Source organism: Chiloscyllium punctatum, chromosome 39 (assembly GCF_047496795.1).
Source record: "Chiloscyllium punctatum isolate Juve2018m chromosome 39, sChiPun1.3, whole genome shotgun sequence".
Classification (NCBI taxonomy): Eukaryota; Metazoa; Chordata; class Chondrichthyes; order Orectolobiformes; family Hemiscylliidae; genus Chiloscyllium; species Chiloscyllium punctatum.
This window is the reverse complement of record NC_092777.1, coordinates 8,863,667-8,882,969: the sequence shown is the minus strand read 5'-3', so window position 1 is coordinate 8,882,969 and position 19,303 is coordinate 8,863,667. Positions and strand designations below refer to the sequence as shown.

The window sequence follows — 19,303 nt, the reverse complement described above, 5'->3', positions numbered from 1 at the left end:
TAAAACTATGCCAGGTTAAAAGCAAATCCAGGAGAATCATGTCCTGGCCAAGGTTCTGTCTCTCTAAAACATTGAACTACTGATAAACTATTAATTGAGCTACTGAAAAGGGAGATTAGTGCTCACTTGGGAAGCAAGGGTTCTCTGTGATATGGAAAATAGGTAAGGAATTAAGATCACAAATGACTCACTATGGTAATTTGATGGAGCAGGATTACTGAGCCAAATGGCCTTGTTCCCATCAGAGGAAACAGATTTGTGCCAAATTTGCCCCACATGGCCTGTTTCTGATCTCAGCTGGTATTACTCACATCAAGTCCACTTTCATCACTGGCTGCTTCCAGTGACAGTGGGTTCAGTCACTAGAGGGCATAGATTTAAAGTAGTTTATTAAAGAACCAGAGGTAGCACAACGAAATCCTCTTTTGCTGGGAGATATCAGAATCTGGACTGCGCTGCTTGAAAGAGTATTAGAAGCAAACTTGATAGTAACCTAAAAGGAAGCTGGATAAATATTTGAACAGGAACAATTTTGTATGACTGTGCATAGTGGAATAATTGGCTCTCATTAAAGAGCAGGATACAGGCACTAACTGGATTAATGGTGCTGGAAGAGCACAGCAGTTCAGGCAGCATCCAACGAGCAGCGAAATCGACGTTTCGGGCAAGAGCCCTTCATCAGGAATAAAGGCAGTTAGCCTGAAGCGTGGAGAGATAAGCTAGAGGAGGGTGGGGGTGGGGAGAAAGTAGCATAGAGTACAATGGGTGAGTGGGGGAGGAGATGAAGGTCAAGGAGGAGAGGGATTGGATATCCAACAGGCACTAACTGCCAACTGACTACCCACTGAGTTGTAAAATTCAGAACTGTTGGAGCACTCCAATCAAGACTGCATTATTTTTGTCAGTTTATTCTAATCTCTCAGATGTAATGTAGCAGATTTCAGCAACTGTAGCAGTCTTCAATAATTGTAGTTTACAGGACTCATACCTTACTACCAAGTTCCTTCAGCTTATTTTTGTCAGTTAGCAAATCAGGGCAGGACTGTTACAGTTAACCCAACCCTTTGGGGCTGAACACATCAACCTGCATGCTACCTCGGACTTCGGAAGTCCGCAACAGCACCCAAGGCAAAGAGTGGACAAGTTCCTCTTCAGAATCCTTTTCAGACCTGGGACACTCTTACTCTGGAGTAGTTGGTCTGGCGTAAGGGGGAGGGTGATTTTGTAATTCTTAAAGTAAATTGTGTAAGATTAAAGATTTACGTTGTGTCTGCTCCAGTTTTCTTATATTTTATATCATAGTATAGGGTAGAAGTTTCACTGAAATATTGTATGGATTGGGCAAGTTGAATTTTTTTCTGTAATAAAGTTCACTGGTAATTTTGAACTCATATTTGAGTCCGTCTGTGATCCTGGTGATTCGAACCGCCCACTCAAGGGGGATATCTGGCCAGGACAGGCAGTTTGATCTCTTTTTCTGTCTGGGGTACTGCTCGGGTAGATAGGTACCTGGTGACCATTGTCTCACCAACAAGAGAGGGAATTACCCAGGCATTAGTGGCGGCCGGGATTACTGTGTGGGTATAAATTCCAACTCGCTGGTCAGGTGAGAAACGATGAGTTCGGTTCAGCGCTCTCTCTCCAGTGGAGTTGCCCTAGTGCGGCATTCTGGGTCTTTGAAGTTTCAGAGCCTACTGGAGAGAGACCATCACAGTAATCAGCAAACCCCAGACACAGGCCTGAGTGCGGAGTAAAGGAAAGAGGCCCCTCCACTGGTAGGGGGAATTGGAGGAGAGGGAGGAAGAGAATAGGCAAGGCAGAGGTACAGGCTAAAAATCACTAGATTGATAATTCAGAGTCCCATGCTAACATTCTAGAGATAGGAAGAATTCTGAGGAATGACAGAAGAAGAAATTACAATTCAAGAACATTTGGAATTAAATGAAGCTTGTCTCATAGCAGTCATCCAATTACTGTCAATTGTCATAAGGAGATCTTGTTTACTAACATCCTTTAGAGAAAGAAATCTTTCATCCTTACTCAGCAAAGCCTGATGCAATTCCAGCTCCACAGTAATATGTTTTACTCTTGGTTGTACTCTGCAATGGCCTGATGCCACTTAGTTCAAGAGTAATTATTGACGGATAACATTCTTGCAAGAATAAAACCAAGGCAGCCAGTCTGATCCTTGAGTCCGTCATACATTTGATTTTAGCCCTAAAAGATCTCTCTAATTTTGCAGTGTGTCCTTGTTCTGGGTTACACCAGAGGGATAGTTTCCCTGTATCTACCTCAAGATTAGGTAATGCTTAACCTTCTTAACAAGAAATTGAACTGCAAATCACACACAGAAATGAGGTTATTCAGTTGCACAACTGCCGCTTTAAGTACTTTGTCAGCACCACCTCCTTAAAATATAGAAACAACATTCAAGTAAATAATTTAGAACTTTGCCCCACACAAATTAAGTCAAGCCATGTCTAGTCTGGAACTTCATCTGGTGGACACTTTACAAAGTTCATGCTGTGCCAACAAATGCCATCACAAGATCACAAATACCCACATGTTGTTAGCGTTGGGGAAGGTTCGGCAAACAATCTCACTTACGGGTGCGGTTTCATTTCAATGTAGTTCTTGGGGATGAAGCCATCTTTTCCATTCAGCTCAGCCTTGTACCAGTTCTGGTCACACTCCTCATTTAAAACCTATAGAGATAACACAGACAAGTTATACTGGCAATGAGCAGATGTATGATAGCATGCAACTTGCTTCACTATATTTGAAATCAGGTTTCAGAAAAGTGTTAAAGAAAGAAAGAACGAACGAACCAGGACTAAAAACAGAAGTCATACAGATGTGTTTCAACAAAGGTTCAAACAGTCATAAACTATCAAAACAGGAAGAATAAATGCAGACAAGGGTGTCTTGGATAAGTTTGAGGCTTTCAATGAAGGCAAAATTCAACTGAAACATGGAATTCTTTTTCTCAGCTGCTACCTAATTACTAAAAGCCTTTGTACTCTCTGCACCCCCAGTTATTTCCAGCATATTGAGGGGAAAGATATAAAAGAGATACGCAGAGGGTGGTACGTGTATGGAATGAGCTGCCAGAGGATGTGGTGGAGGCTGGTACAATTGCAACATTTAAGAGGCATTTGGATGGGTATATGAATAGGAAGGGTTTGGAGGGATATGGGCCGGGTGCTGGCTGGTGGGACTAGATTGGGTTGGGATATCTGGTCGGCATGGACGGGTTGGACCAAAGGGTCTGTTTCCATGCTGTACATCTCTGATTCTATAACCAAAACCATTCAGACCTGTGGTCTGTCTACTGCCTGGCATGGTTTTAGCATTTTTATACTCCATTCCCTTTCAAATCAGGCCCAACATTCCATTTACTTTCCCTATTACCCATTGAACTCGGAAAGTACACTTTGGGATTCATGCACTAGGCCCCTGAAACCCAGTGTGCTGCAGCTTCTTATTTCCTTTCTCCGTTTAACTAATATTCAGCTCTTCTATTTCTCCAGCCAAAGTGCAAAACCTCACTTTTTCCACACTATATTCCGTCTGCCAAGTTTTTGACCAAACACGCCATCAACATTAACAGTGCACAATGAAGCTTTAATTCCATATAGGCTGTAGGAGCTTAGCCTATTGATATGAAGGTTGGCACTCAGTTGTGGCTTTAATAACAGTGGCTGCAATATAATCTTCCCTAATCTTACAACATGCAGCCTATTCTGAATGAGGTCAGCAAGAATCATCTCCCCCACACAAGCCATTTTGAAAATTAACTTATTGAATAAATCAGCAAGTCTAACCACCCTTTCACTGACATCCTCATGTCCAAGGTGAACAGGACTGATATATCGGACTGGTGATTTTGGTAAAGGTCACATATAAAATAGGTTGATTTATCTGCTGTGGTGCTGACGATCTTGAGCTGTTTCACAAGTTCTCAGAAGAGATCAACGGCTTGAAACATTACCGGTTCTCTCTTCACAATTATGTCCGACCTGCTGAATATTACCAGTGTTATTCATATTACTGTCGATTTCCAGAACCTGCATTGCACTGTTGTGAAGCTGCAGTGTTATACTCTACATCAGCGTTTGACATTCCCTTTTCATCACAATTAACAGTATAAGAGAATGACAAAAACTTGAAACAAGTTTGAAGGATAAAAGATGTTCATTTAGTGCTAAAGAATGATTCACATCTATCTGAGCAGCCACAGAGTTTATCAGACACATGGCAAACCAGAGTGTTATGCCGTGATAGACCTGCATTCATCAGCAACGTACCTAGAGGTTCTGACGTTCTGTGCATACAACTGATGTGTAGACATGGATCACAGCATTGACTTCTGGTTCCAGAAGTTGCTGTCACCTATAGACACTGGAGTTCCGTGCAGAAGAAAAATAAATTAGAAGGAACACTGCCCACCAATACCATGCCCCAATGTTACAACATGACAGAACTGACCCCATCTGTACTACACCATTATACAATGGAATTGAGTTACTCCCATCAGTACTGTGCCCCATTTACACAGTAACAAGACTTATGCCCCACCAACTGTGCAGCCTCTTGCACAACCTATTACTGAGAGGAGAAACACGTTTTGAAAAAGACAGTCTAAAATCTATTTGTCCCCCACATCACAGATGCCATTCTTCGACCAATTCAATTCACTTCACATATCAAGAAATGGCTGGAGATCTGGATGCTGCAAAGTCTAAGGGCCCTGATAATATTTTGGAAATAGCACTGAAAATTTGCTTTAGACCTGTTTTACCCCTAGCCAGGCTGTTCCAGTACAGTTACAACACTGGTATCTACCCAACATAGAAAATTGCCCAGGTTCATCTTGCATACAAAAAGCAGACAATCCAAACCAGCCAATTCCCACTCCATCAGACTACTTGAAGTCAAATGATGGAAGGAGTTATCGACAGTGCTATCAAACAGCACTTGCAAAGCAGTAACCTGTTCACTGGCATTCAGTTCAGGCTCCACCAGGACCACTTGGTTTCTGACTTGGTTCAAACACAGACAACCAGCTGACATCCAAAGGTCAGGTGCATTACTGTCCTTGACATCAAAGCAGCACTTGACAGTGTGGCATTAAGAAGCCTGATTAAAGCTGAACTAACTGGTAATCAGGGAAAAACTATCCAATGGTTAGAGTCAAACTTAGAACAAAGAAAAAATAATCACAGTTGTTGGAAGCCAGTCATCTCAGTCCCAGGGCATCAGTGCAGGGAGTTCCTCAGTAGTGCCCTTAGTCCATCTATCTTCAGTTACTTTATCAATGCCCTTTGTATTATAATGCAAAATTAGTTATGCTTGCTGATGCTTGCAAAATGTTCAACACCATTTATGACTTCAGATGCTGAAGCAGTCAGTGTCCATATGCTGCAAAAAACATGGACAAAATCCAGAATTGGGCTGATAAATGTCAAGTAAACTTCAATGCACTTCAAATGCCATGCAACGATCATTTCCCACAAGAGACTTTAACAATTCGACTGGAACTGTTCAAGAATGCAACTAGTAGTGTTAATATGGGGGTTCCAGTGGATATGGTTTACAATGATTTTCAGTATGCTTTCAATAAGATCCCACGTAAGAGATTAGCATAGAAAATTAAAAAGATATTGTACTGACATGAATGCAGAACGGGTTCACAGACAGGAAACAGAGCAGGAAAATACAGGTCTTTTTCCAAGTGATAGGCAGTGACTTCTGGGGTACTGCAGGAATCAGTGCTTGTACCCCAGGTATACAAAATATGTTCATCATGTTTTAGATGACAGAATGAAATGTCATATCTCCAAGCTTTCAGATAACACAAAGCTGGGTGGGAGTGAGCGCTGTTAGAAAGTTGTGTGAGGTTATTCACTTTGCTACCAAAACAGGAAGGCAGATTATCTGAATGGAGATAGATGGGAAAAGGAAAGGGGCAACAAGATCTGGGTGTCCTTGAACACCATTCATTGGAAGCAAGCATGGAGATTCAGGTGACTGGCCTTCATAGCAAATGAAGGCAAATGAAGGAGCAAAGATGTCTTGCTGCAATCGTGCAGGGCCTTGATAAAATCACACCTGGCATATTATATGCATTGTTCTCCTAATGGAGGGAGTGCAACAACAGCTTACCACACAGATGCCTGGTATGGAAGAACTTAAGTATGAAGAGAGACTGGATCAGTTCGAATTATATTTTTAAAAATTAAAGGCAATCTCACAGAAGCCTATGGAATTCTAACAGGATGAGAAACGCAGGATGTTCCTGATGCCAGTGTCTAAAGGATACAAAGTAGGCTATTGAGGACTGAGATGAGAAGAAAATTCTGAGTAGTAAGCCTGAGTAGAATTTACTACATGGAGTGATTTCAAAGAGTTGGATATGATTCCGAGGGTTAAAGTGATCAAAGGGAATCGAGTTGGATGATCAGCTTTGATCATATTGAATAGTGCAGCAGGCATGACGACCTACTTCCCTGCTTCTATTTCCCATATTTCTTTATTTTCTGACATTCAATAACATTACCATTGCTGACACCCAACTATCAACAACTTTGGGGTTGGGGATGGAGTGAGGGGTTGTCTTTGACTAGAACAGCTGAGACCAGCTACACAAATGTGATTATATATAGGCCAGGGGCTTGGAATTCATTGCCCACCTTTTGAAAAAATTTAATCGGTCACTTGCCAGGTCACAACATATGTGGTAGTATGGTTGGCGATTGTAACAATGCCAAACTGATATCATTGCTTGTTCAAAATAGTCCCTAGCAGCTGACAAAGGAATAGCAAGGCTAGACGAAGAAAGGAGATGAGGAGATCAACCTCGTCTACAGAGACTTGACCACAATTCAGTGTAGTACGATGGAAAACTGCAATGTTGGTGGTGCTGAATCACATATGTTAAACCGGAGTTACACTTGCTCCCTGAGTTTGATGTAATAGTGTTACTAGATCACAAGAACTAGCAGCAGTAGGCAGCAATTCAACCTCTCAAGTCTTCTCTGCCATTCAAAATCATGACTGATCACATCACAATCTCAACTCCACATATTCCAGAGCATCAATATTCTTACAAGTATCTCACCTAATAGCTATCCCCTCAATCAACACCACAGACTCTCTGATCATTAACACATTGCTGCTCAAGGGTTCTTGATGCACACATTTCCTCCATCACTAAAATGTGAAATAAATGTTCATTTGGCCATAAAGCATTTTAGAATATCTTGAGGTTACAAGTACTAGATAAATGCACATCTTTCTTATTTTCTTGCACAACACTGTCTCGACTGATTCACCTGTCAAGGACCTGATTAGCTCAGAATGGTTATTAATTTTCTTCATGTGCCTCTGAAAGTTCAAATAAATGAGGGAATAAGACAGCAAGTGTAAGCACGTGAGAAGGGATACAGAAAATCCAAACTTACATCGATAAAAAGTCAACCCATCTCTATGGGGCTCCAAGGCTCCTGAGGCTAGAAGGTCTGGTGGTAACTTGGTGAAGGACAGCTTTTCAAAGTGAAATCAGCTAAATTGACAATCTTCTCAATTGCAGCACTGGGAGTTTTGCATAATACACCCGACAAATTGCAAAAAGCTATGCATTTTAATCTAACTAACTTTAGAATTTGGAGTTTGAACTGGTGGCATGTGGCTTTTGGTGTGTGTCTTTGAAGATGTTGAATTATTAACTTGTCAGGCTTTCTGATGTCCTTATTTTAAACCAGTATCAGAGTAACACTGAGTGGCAATGGGAATTTGTTGCATTGGGAGAGTTTTACAAGCATGAAGAGTATACACAAAACGGCATTGGCTTGTCTTCAGTTAGGAATTTATTTTGTTTTGCTTGGGGAAATATTTACAGCTTAAAAGCTTCTGGTTTCAGTTTGCAGAAGTGTGGTTGAACTCATATCTAAATATGTGGGCGGCACGGTGGCACAGTGGTTAGCACTGCTGCCTCACAGCGCCGGAGACCCGGGTTCAATTCCCGTCTCAGGCGACTGACTGTGTGGAGTTTGCACGTTCTCCCCGTGTCTGCGTGGGTTTCCTCCGGGTGCTCCGGTTTCCTCCCACAGTCCAAAGATGTGCAGGTCAGGTGAATTGGCCATGCTAAATTGCCCGTAGTGTTAGGTAAGGGGTCGATGTAGATGTAGGGGTATGGGTGGGTTACGCTTCGGCGGGGCGGTGTGGACTTGTTGGGCTGAAGGGCCTGTTTCCACACTGTAAGTAATCTAATCTAAATCATTTTCTCTCAGAGAAAAGAATTATTTCAAGAAAAGTTAATAAATTCTAATCTGAATGTTCCAGAACAGAAGTGTTTGGTTAGAGCTCTGAAGAGATTATTTGGAGCTGAGAAAGCTCAGCTGTGCAAATACTCAAGAGGCTCAGATTCCAAAGACCAAGAATTGAATGGAATCTGTAAATGTGTACTGCATTGAGTACTGTAAAAGGATGCCGTTGGAATAAATGCAATATTGTATTTTTACTGGATTTTGAAACAGTTCAAGCTGTATGAAATGTAAATTAGCTTGGTTTATTCTATTTTAAATGTACAAATTCAACCCAGACTTTAGTTTGGGATCTGACCTGCTCAGCAGTCATATCAGTGGTAATAATATACTGGAAACAACATAAAACCAGCAGATACAGCCAAAAATTGACAGCACCCCATCGTGAACTACAACCAATTAGAACAAGGAGTTGAATACTACCAGAGCAATGGCAAGTGCAGCCTTTCAAACAAGCAGTCAGGTTCCTTGTAATAGCTGAATATTTGATACATTGTCAACGCTTTGACAATTCAAGAAGAGAAATGAATAGCAAAAGTTCAGTCATGGAGAATCTAATCAAAGAATTCCTTTCCAGGAACAGCTTAAGATACTCAGAGAAAATCCTTTTTTCTTGAAACTTAAATGTGAATCACAAAAACTGAATCAACTAATCATTGATACCCAAGAATCCAAGCAAACTGCTTATCTGGTGCAGTTTAAAGATATATACTTTAGAGTCGTCATATTGTTATGTTTACCAGTAATTCATTACAGAGACTCCAGTATCAGTCGCACCTGAACTACACAGATGGGATGTGCCAATGGTGTATTCAACACCGCAACTTCTAGGAGAGAGGCACAATAATCTTCCAATAGAGGAAATGGCAACTCTTGTGGAAGTAGATCATTTTAGAACGCTAGAAAGTTCAAGTTACCACAACCGAAGTCTGTTCTCAGTTAATGAAAAGCAAAGCACAATCGAAAATAGATGTTAAAACATTCCAAAATCTTCTAATACTCTCATCTTAAGTCTCAATGAAATACATGATCAAGGTAGATGATTATACAAAGCCAGAAATGTTTCCACACTCTGGGCAACATTCTATGAAACAATTTAGTTTAAAAATTAACAAGACAGTTAAGATTGATGGATTAGTCTTCCATCTGCAGACAAAGCCTGGACTGTAGGAAGTCAATGATTTGATTCATAGTAATTCAAACATGTATGGACAGAAACCAGAAAAGGTGGGGCATTCTTTGGTGCATGCAGTTCTGCAACATGGGCAGTGAAGATGAGAATTTAGTATAGTTACAACCTGAACAAATTCGAGTTCCATTCATGTCACGGAATGACTTATGCATTTATGATGTGCATTTCCAGTACAAATCGAATGAAGGTTGCGTTAAGGGTGATGCAAGTTACTGCAAACATAGAACACTGCTCAACTGTATACCTGCACACAACATGTAATGGTATTATTTTTATTTTCCACATCGAGAGCATTTTCTTAAGGTCAACTTCAGGGATATCAGGGAAACTATCAATCTGCATGCAGATTGTGCACCTCATTTGAAAGATGTTACCACTGAAAACATAATACTCCCCCATCATCAACTGTGTGCTCAAGTCTTTAGTATTTGGAGCCAGGTTTCATCCGGAAAACAAGAGACGAGAATACTATTGATGAGTTAAATCTGACAACATTAACGCACAAAGTTGAACGTTTATCTATCTTTACCAGGAATCTCAGATTGAACAGCAAACCCCTCAAAGTTCTCCTCTAAGCTACACGCCATCTTAATTTAGGACTACTTCACCACTCTTTCACATTGCTAGGTCAAAATCCTCACTGTATATTCCCAGTCTGAACCTTGATAGATCAATTACAGATCTCCTGCTTCCAAAAAGCTGGTGCAATGCTAAAAGTGCTGCAGTTTTACAGGTGTGCTCTATGGACAAGATCAAAACCAAGGCCATATCTCCCTTTTCAGGCAAAGATGAGGGATTCACAAGGTACAAATGGAACAGGTATTTGGATATCAGTGTGTCAGCCTATTTCTCCCACAATGTATTTGCCAGAACAAATCAAATGGAGTTTAACTGTTACAATCTTCAAACATTAAACTATGGGGATAATCTGGAATGTAAATAAATCTCGGTGACTCATGTTAGTCAAAAAAAACCTGACTAATTAACATTCTAGTGCACTTCTGTTGGCAACATTGGTCTAAAATGCTAAATCAAAATTAATTTCATGATCTGGTGCAACTCAGATGCTCTCAGTACTTGAAATTCACGTTCTAAGAGCATCCAGAAGAACAGTCTTGTTGGTTTGTTTTATTTCTCCTTGAAACCAATGAAAAAAAGCTTTCTCGCATTCTCTCAACTACCTAAACAGAACATTGCTCCCTTTAACTTCAAGTAAATTTATAAAAGAAAAATGAGGAAAATGGCATCAGGAAATAGAATATCAAGTGAGGTTGGTCTAAAAATAAATTTAAAAGGACAAGGAGCTGGCCATATTTCTGGAGGTTAGGTTTAAGCAGGGAACTTTTCATTCTGAAGCCAAGTCAGTCTAACTCAACACGATAAAATCACTAGGGATGTTGCAGAGGAAACACTGCACGAAACATCCTTCCTCAAATGGATGAGTCTACATTATACTGTCAAACAATAGAGGAAACCTCTCACACATCACAGCTCGAACACCCCAGTTGCAAACTGCTGGGCTGAAGGGCAGAATACAAATGTCATCTACAACGACACAAAAGGGAACTTTCTGCATCTCGCTCTGTCCAGTCCTCCCTTCTTTGCCTAGGTATGACTCTGCTAGATTGTTTCGTCAGAAGCAAAGCTCCAGAATACAGAAATTAAACTCAAAGGTAAATGGGTGGAGTTTGTGTCCTGTCTGGCTAATGAAGAAACTTCAAACGATGAAGAAGAGGTTGGACCAATTAAAACATCAGTCTTTGCACACTTCTCCTTTGAAAGATTGACTCCAGAACTTGACTGAGCACTCCAGGTGGATTTAGTTCCAACACCATCCTTTGGAGGAAGTGAGGAGTGCAGATACTGGACAGTCAGAGTCGAAAAAGCTGACGCTGGAAAAGCACAGCAAGTCACACAGCATCCGAAGAACAGAGTTGACGTTTCAGGCATAAGCTCTTCATATCAAGAAGGTGAAGGGGGAAGTGGGCAGGAAGATAAATAGGGGGATGGGCTAGAGGGAAGGTAGGTTGGAAGGCAATAAGTGGATGCAGATGGGGAGGTAATTGCAATAAGTCGGTGCGGAGGGTGGAGCAGATAGGTGGGAAGGAAGATGGACGGGTAGGATAGGACAAGAGAGTGGTGCTAAGTTGGAGGGTTGGATCGGGGATGAAGGACGTGCAAGTCCTGGGCTGCTTTCACCGCCAAACCCAAGCCACCCACTAACTGGAGGAAGATTACCTCATCTTCTGCCTTGGGACCCTTCAATCACATGGCATCAACATCGACTTCTAGTTTCCAAATCTTCCCCCCCACTTCATCCCAGATCCAGCCCTCCAACTCGGCAACACCCTCCTCACCTGTCCGTCTTCCTTCCCATCTTTCCACTTCAACCTCCACACCGACCTATCACAATTACTCCCCACTTGCATTCACCTATCACCTTCCCACCTACCTTCTCCCAGCCCCAAGCCCTATTTATCTCTCAACCCCACACCCCTCCACATTCCTGATGAAGGGCTGACATCCAAAACATCAACTCTCCTGCTCCTCAGATGCTGCCTGACATGCTGTGCTTTTCCAGTGCTACCCTTTTCGACTGAGATCAATGAGATGTTGGAAAATGGTTCATAGAGTCATAGAAACAGACCCTACAGTTTAACTCTTCCATACCGACTAGATAGCCCATCCCAATCTCGTCCCACCTGGCCATATACCTATCCAGATGCCTTTTAAATGTTGCAATTGTACTAGCTTCCACCACTTCCTCTGGCAGCTCATTCCATACGTGTACCATCCTCTATGTGGAAAAGGTGCCCCTTAGGTCTCTTTTATATCTTTCCCCTCTCACCCTAAATCTATGCCCTCTAGTCTGGACTCCCCTACCCCAGGGAAAAGACTTGGTCTATTTATCCTATTCATGCTCATGATTTTGTAAACCCCTATAAGGTCACCCCTCAGCCTCCAACACTCCAGGGAAAACAGCCCCAGACTATTCAACCTCTCCCTATAGCTCAAATCCTCCAACCCTGACAACATCCTTGTAAATCTTTTCGGAACCCTTTCAAGTTTCACAACATCCTTCTGATAGGAAGGAGACTAGAATTGCATGCAATATTCCAACAGTGGCCTAACCAATGTCCTGTACAGCCACAAACATGACCTCCCAACTCCTGTATTCAATACTCTGACCAATAAAGGAAAGCATACCAAACGCCTTCTTCACTATCCTATCTACCTGCGATTCCACTTTCAAGAAGCTATGAACCTGAACCCCAAGGTCTCTTTGTTCAACACTGCCTAGAACCTTACCATTAAGTGTATATTTCTGCTAAGATATACTTTCCCAAAATGCAGCACCTCACATTTATCTAAATTAAACTCATTCTGCCACTTCTCAGCCCATCTGATCAAGGTCCCGCTGTAATCGGAGGTAACCTTCTTAGCTGTCCACTACTCCTCCAATTTTGGTGTCATCAGCAAACTAACTATACTCACATCTAAATCATTGAAATAAATGACAAAAAGTAGTGGTCCCAGCACCGATCCTTGTAGCACTCCACTGGTCACAGGCCTCCAGTCTGAAATACAACCCTCCACCACCACCCTCTGTCTTCTACCTGTGAACCAGTTAAATGGTCTCCCATAGGGAACTTTGTCGAACGCCTTACTGAAGTCCATATAGATCACGTCTACCACTCTGCCCTCATCAATCCTCTTCATTACTCCTTCAAAAAACTCAATCAAGTTTGTGAGACATGATTGCCCGCACACAAAGCCATGTTGACTATCCCTAATCAGTCTCTGCCCTTCCAAATACATGTACATCCTGTCCCTCAGGATTCCCTCCAACAAATTGCCCACCACTGACGTCAGGCTCACTGGTCTATAGCTCCCTGGCTTGTTCTTAAATAGTGGCACCACATTAGCCAACCTCCAGTCTTCTGGCACCTCACCTGTGACTATCGATGATACAAATCAGTGGCACAGTGGTTAGCACTACTGCCTCACAGCACCAGGGTCCCAGGTTCGATTCTAGCCTTGGCCGACTGTCTGTGTGGAGTTTGCACATTCTCCCCGTGTCTGCGTGGGTTTCCTCCGGGTGCTCCGGTTTCCTCCCACAGTCACAAAGATGTGCAGTTCAGGTCAACTGGCCATGCTAAATTACCCATAGTGTTAGGTGCATTAGTCAGAGAGAAATGGGGTGGGTTACTCTTCGGAGGGTCGGTGTGGACTGGTTGGGCCAAAGGGTCTGTTTCCACACTGTGGGGAATCTAATCTAAAATATCTCTGCAAGAGGCCCAGCAATCACTTCTCTAGCTTCCCAGAGTTCTAGGGTACACCTGATCAGGTCCTGGGCATTTATCCACCTTTATGCGTTTCAAGACATCCAGCACTTCCTCCGCTGTAATATGGACATGTTTCAAGATGTCACCATCTATTTCCCTGCATTCTATATCTTCCGTGTCCTTTTCCACAGTAAACACTGATGCAAAATACTCATTTATTATCTGCCCCATCTCCTGCGACTCCACACAAAGGCTGCCTTGCTGAGTTCTGAGGTGCCCTATTCTCTCCCTAGTTACTTTTTTGTCCTGTATTTATAAAAACCCTTTGGATTCTCCTTAACTCTATTTCCAAAGCTATGTTCCCTTTCTGCCTTTCTGGATTTCTCTCAAGTAGACTACTGCCTTTATACTCTAAGGATTCACTCAATCTATCCTGTCTATGCCTGACATAGGCTTCCTTCTTTCTCTTAACCAAGCCCCCAACTTCTTTAGTCATCCAGCATTCCCTATACCTTCCATGTTTTCCATAACTTGGAAACTTCTTCAGAAAGGCAGATGTAGATAATGAAATTCACAACACCAACTCAGCCTTTGGCTAAGTGAAGACCCAGAATCACTACCTTGAAGCTAAAGGCATTGCTGCAGTGATCCACATGTCTCTGTGCCTTTTGAAGACTTGGATAACCTTTTGCAACCACCTCAAAGCTTTGACAAAGTACCATTAGTGGCACCTTTGCAAGACTCTCTAAATCTTTTAGTAACAAGGATAATTCAACAAGGCATTCTTTCCCAAGCCAATACCAAATACAAATTGCAAATGTTCTATTCAAAAGTCAGTCACAATAGAAAACTCCCAGGGAAATTCTCAAAAGATTCCTGAAAGGATAGATATGGTCACTAACCCATGGATTGGAGTTGAAACAGGTCGTCTTCATGAAGTTGTTCTAGGGTTGGAAACTCAAGATTGGAAGACAAAAATTAAATCCACTCAATTCAGAACTTTCTTTGACAACGGCCCAATTTCAGAATATGAACAAGGAGTAGAAGTAGGCAATTAACCGAGTCTGCTCCACCATTTGATATGATCGCAGCTGACCTCATCATGGCCTCAACTCCACTATCCTGCCCACTCTCCATAACCATTAAACTCTTTACGAATTTAAAAATTTCTATTTCTTCAAATTTACTCAATGACTCAGTATCTACCACACTTCACAGATTCAGAACCAATTTTTTTTGAGAAGTATTAAAGGTATTTGTAACTGAGCCACAAAAGCCAGATAGGAATTCAGCACTATGGCTCATTACATCCGAGCTAGCAGGAGAAAAAGTGGCAGCACAGTGGCTAGCACTGCTGCCTCTCAGTGCCAGGGACCTAGGTTCGATTCTAGCCTCAGACAAATATCTGTGTGGAGTTTGCATCCTCTCCCTGTATCTGCCTGGATTTCCTCCAGGTGCTCTGGCTTCCTCTCTCAGTTCAAACATGTGCTGGGTAGGTGAATTAGCCATGGGAAATGCAGGGTTGGAGGGTTAGGTGGGGGTAAGATATTCTTTGGAGAGGCAGTGTGGACTCGATGAGCTGAATGGCCTGCTTCCACACTGGAGGAATTCTATGGATTCCAAGTAATTTCCCATCTGATTTAAATCTGTTAATCCTTATGCTAAAACTATGACCTCTTGTTCTAGATTGCCCAACAAGAAAACATCCTCTCTTTAGCATAGTATACACCTTAATTAGATCTCCTCACGTTGTTCTAAACTCAAGAAAGTATATACTTAAACTGCTCACTCCTCCCAAGATAAACCCCTAATCTCCGGAATTGACTTAGTGAACCTCTTCTGAACTGTTTACAATCTATCTACCTATACCCCTCCTCAAATAAGGGGATCAAAATTGTATGCAGTACTCCAGGTGCAGTCTGACTAATGCCTTGTGAGTTTGATAATATTGAGTTTTTTAAAAATTCATTCACAGGATGTCAGTGTGGCTTACGAGGGCAGCATTTATTGCCCATTCTCAATTGCCTACAGGGCAGTTAAGAATCAACCACATTGAGATTAGATTAGATTAGATTCCCTACAGTATGGAAACAGGCTCTTCGGCCTAACAAGTCCACACCGACTGGCCAAAGAGCAACCCATTCCCCAACCCCATATTTACTAATGCACCTAACACTATGGGGATTCCTGATGAAGGGCTTTTGCCAGAAACGTTGATTTCGCTGCTCCTTGGATGCTGCCTGAACTGCTGTGCTCTTCCAGAACCACTAATCCAGAATTTAGCACGGCCAATTCACCTGACCTGCACATCTTTGGATTGTGGGAGGAAACCGGAGCAACTGGAGAAAACCCACGCAAACACAAGGAGAATGTGCAAACTCCAGTCACCTGAGGTGGGAATCAAACCCAGGTCCCTGGTGCTGTGAGGCAGCAGGGCTAACTGCTGAGCCACTGTGCTGCTCCATTGCTGAGTGTCTGGAATCACTTGCAAGCCATATCAAGTAAAGCTGGCAGTTTCCTTCCCTAAAGGAGTTAGTGAAACAGGTAGACTTTTCCCAACAATCGACAATGGTTTTGTGGTTATTATTAGACTCTTAATTCAAATTTCACCATCTGCTATGGCGGGATTTGAAGCCAGGTCCCCCAGAACCCTGGGCTTCTGGTTTAATAGTCTTGTGATAATACCACCAAGCCATTGCCTTTCTTTTTGGCAAAGGATGTGAGGCGGGGTGGAACGCCAGCTGAAGTTCAGAAATGTACTAGGCACATAATGATTGAGATCTCCTCATACCTTTTGTCTCAGAGCAATATATGCCTCAAGTAGAAGGCAGGAAGATCCCCAATTCAGTATCTAAAATATGCAAAGTTATGGATTGCAGTCAAAAAGTAGGTAGAGTTTACAAGTGAGTTCATATACCTGGATAAATAGGGAGAACTCTAATGTATGTTACCCAATCACTAGCGATGGCCGAGGTACACAAGCGAAAACAAAAACAGGTTTGTCTATGAGTTGGCCGATAAAACAATTTACAAAAATTCAAAGTGAACTACAGTCACTTATGGTAAGATTTCTAAGTGGAACTGTGTTACTTCAATACTTTCAGATATAGATTACAGAAACATGGATAATGATATGGGAAGTAATTATGGGTAAAGGGTGAAAAGAGCAAATTTTATACCACTGTACATTGTATTGTTTCAAAGTATACTGTCTGCCAAGCTTGATGCACCAGAACAAGCAAGTGCCCAAAGGCCTTTGATCATCTGTGTTAGTCTAGACCAGCAATTCAATCAAACCATGGGCATGAACAATGAGACATTGTTATTCCAGAGGACCATTCTTGGACACTAATGTGTGGTGCTATATTAAATTGATTTTAATTTAAAACAAAGCCAAAAATTCTGATAAGGGCTCAATCTTCTTTAATGAAAGTAAAAGAAAGCAAAAGTTGTCACAGTCCCAGGGCCCCAAGGCTATTCTCTTATTAGAGAGATACGACCGGTGCTCAGTTTAACCGGAGAGTCACCATGTCTCAGGCAAGGGCATAGATTAAGGTGATGAAAACAATAATTAGAATCTTCCTCAACATACTCATAGTCACACACTGACTATTGCGGTTTAAAGACAGTGGTTCAACTGCAATTAGTCATTGGTAACATACGTCGGCCTTGCCAATGATACCCACGTTCTGAGAGTTGCCTTAAGGGGTGCAGTTTGAGCACAATGGGGGCCCCAAGCCAGAAACCCGAAAACTATGTAGATAAATCCAAACACAATGCATGGATTGAAATCCAGCAGAATAAACAGTTAGCATTTGGTCAATGCATTTCCAATGCACAAAACAGCCCTGAGTCAGTTTCACAGTTCTAAGGATTGCACCTTTAATTGATTGTGGAGGGGGGATAAAAAGGCTTAAGTAAACGAGCCTATCGGACCATGCCAATGAATTCCAAAATACGGTGAGGGGCATATTCTGTAATGTGAACACACTGGTACAAATATATAAATATTACTGCAGGTAATGTGAAGAAACATCTTTAATTGGCCCTCAGGGTAATTAAAAGGTGTATTTTTGACAGTTAAAAATCACGCAATACCAGGTTATAGTCCAACAGGTTTAAGTGGAAGCACGAGTTTTCAGAGTATACTCCGCAACCACCTGATGAAAGAGCAGTGCTCCAAAAGCTATTGCTTCCAATTAAACTTGCTGGGACTACAACCCGGTGTTGTGTGATTTTTATCGTTGTGCACCCCAGTCCAACACTGGCATCTCCATATCATTATTTTTAACACGTTCTGTTAATCACTGCAGCATTCCAGAATAAACTTTTGTTTGGGGGAGGGGGTTGCTTCCATGGAGCATTGGGGATCTTGATTATGTTGACAGTGTGGTGAGCCCCAGGGAAAAATTTAGTACCAGCGTCTTGTAAAATATTTCTGTTGAAGTGTCCTATTTAATAATCCAACAGGGGTAGTTGGCCAACGGTTGTCTTTCCCTCTGTACATCCTCTGGCCAGCATACTTGGGCTGAGTCAACAAATCAACGGATCTGATTCATTCACAACCAATATATTTGTTTAAAGCTAGTACTGTGATCTAGGAATATTACTTGAACTCACCTGCCACATATTAACATGCAGTTAATACTGACATCACTCACTCAACGATGACTAATTTAACAATGACTGTAGCTCAGCAGTATAGTCCAGAGGTAGAGCCCCTTCTTCTGAGGTCTGCATTCAAATAATGATGTTTGGAACAGATCGATTGAAAACCGGTGACATATTGTCAGGCAGTTAAGTAAATTAACACCCTGCTGTGCAATTGTAATTAACTGCTGAGCACCCAGCAGCAACAAATGAAATCAGGTTTGCCTCTCAGTCACTGTAGGAAAGTTGAGGAGTGTCTCCTTCAGTAAAGGAAAACGTGATGAAGTGCGCAGCCAACATCTGGCAGGATTAAACAGCACGAATCTCCAAAGGCCAAAAGGGTGGGGAAGAAATTTACATGTGCGTGGAGGATGAGGCTGTCAGGAAAATGAAAGGGTGGAGTACAGAAGCATGCCTGCGAAGGATGAGAGGGAGAGAGAGAGAGAGAGAGATAGGGTGGAGAGATTTATATTTTACAAGACATGATCCACCCAAGGTAGCCATTCAAACGTAAGATATTTGGACTGCATTCAGAATTCCACTCCCATCCTTTCTGAACACCACCTTTTACTGCCAAAGGACAAGGACAATAATTGTAATTGCTCCAGGTACATGCACCATGAATCAGACTGTATGAAGTCAGAGGCACAGGATATCAGTCACATCAGTGAGCTATTCATTCCAGAGCAGAACTCCCCTGCATACTGATCCACTTCCTGTATGATAAGCTAAGGATTTAACTCTTGCTCAGTTTGTAACCTCAGGCCGAATAACGCAAATGTTCCCATAAAAAGCAGTACACCGAAGGATCAGACGGCACTGTGAACCTGAGTGTGTGTACAAATTGAGAC

At 42.1% G+C, this 19,303-nt stretch overlaps 1 protein-coding gene across 1 annotated transcript in view; it reads right to left on the bottom strand.

Annotated features, from left to right (window-relative positions):
- Nucleotides 1–19,303, bottom strand: part of LOC140463801 (growth factor receptor-bound protein 2) — a 137,637-nt gene that overhangs the window by 45,811 nt on the left and 72,523 nt on the right. Inside the window, exon 2 of the mRNA XM_072558132.1 lies at nt 2,608–2,705. Coding sequence (XP_072414233.1) covers nt 2,608–2,705 — 98 coding nt within the window. The remainder of the gene's footprint in view (nt 1–2,607; nt 2,706–19,303) is intronic.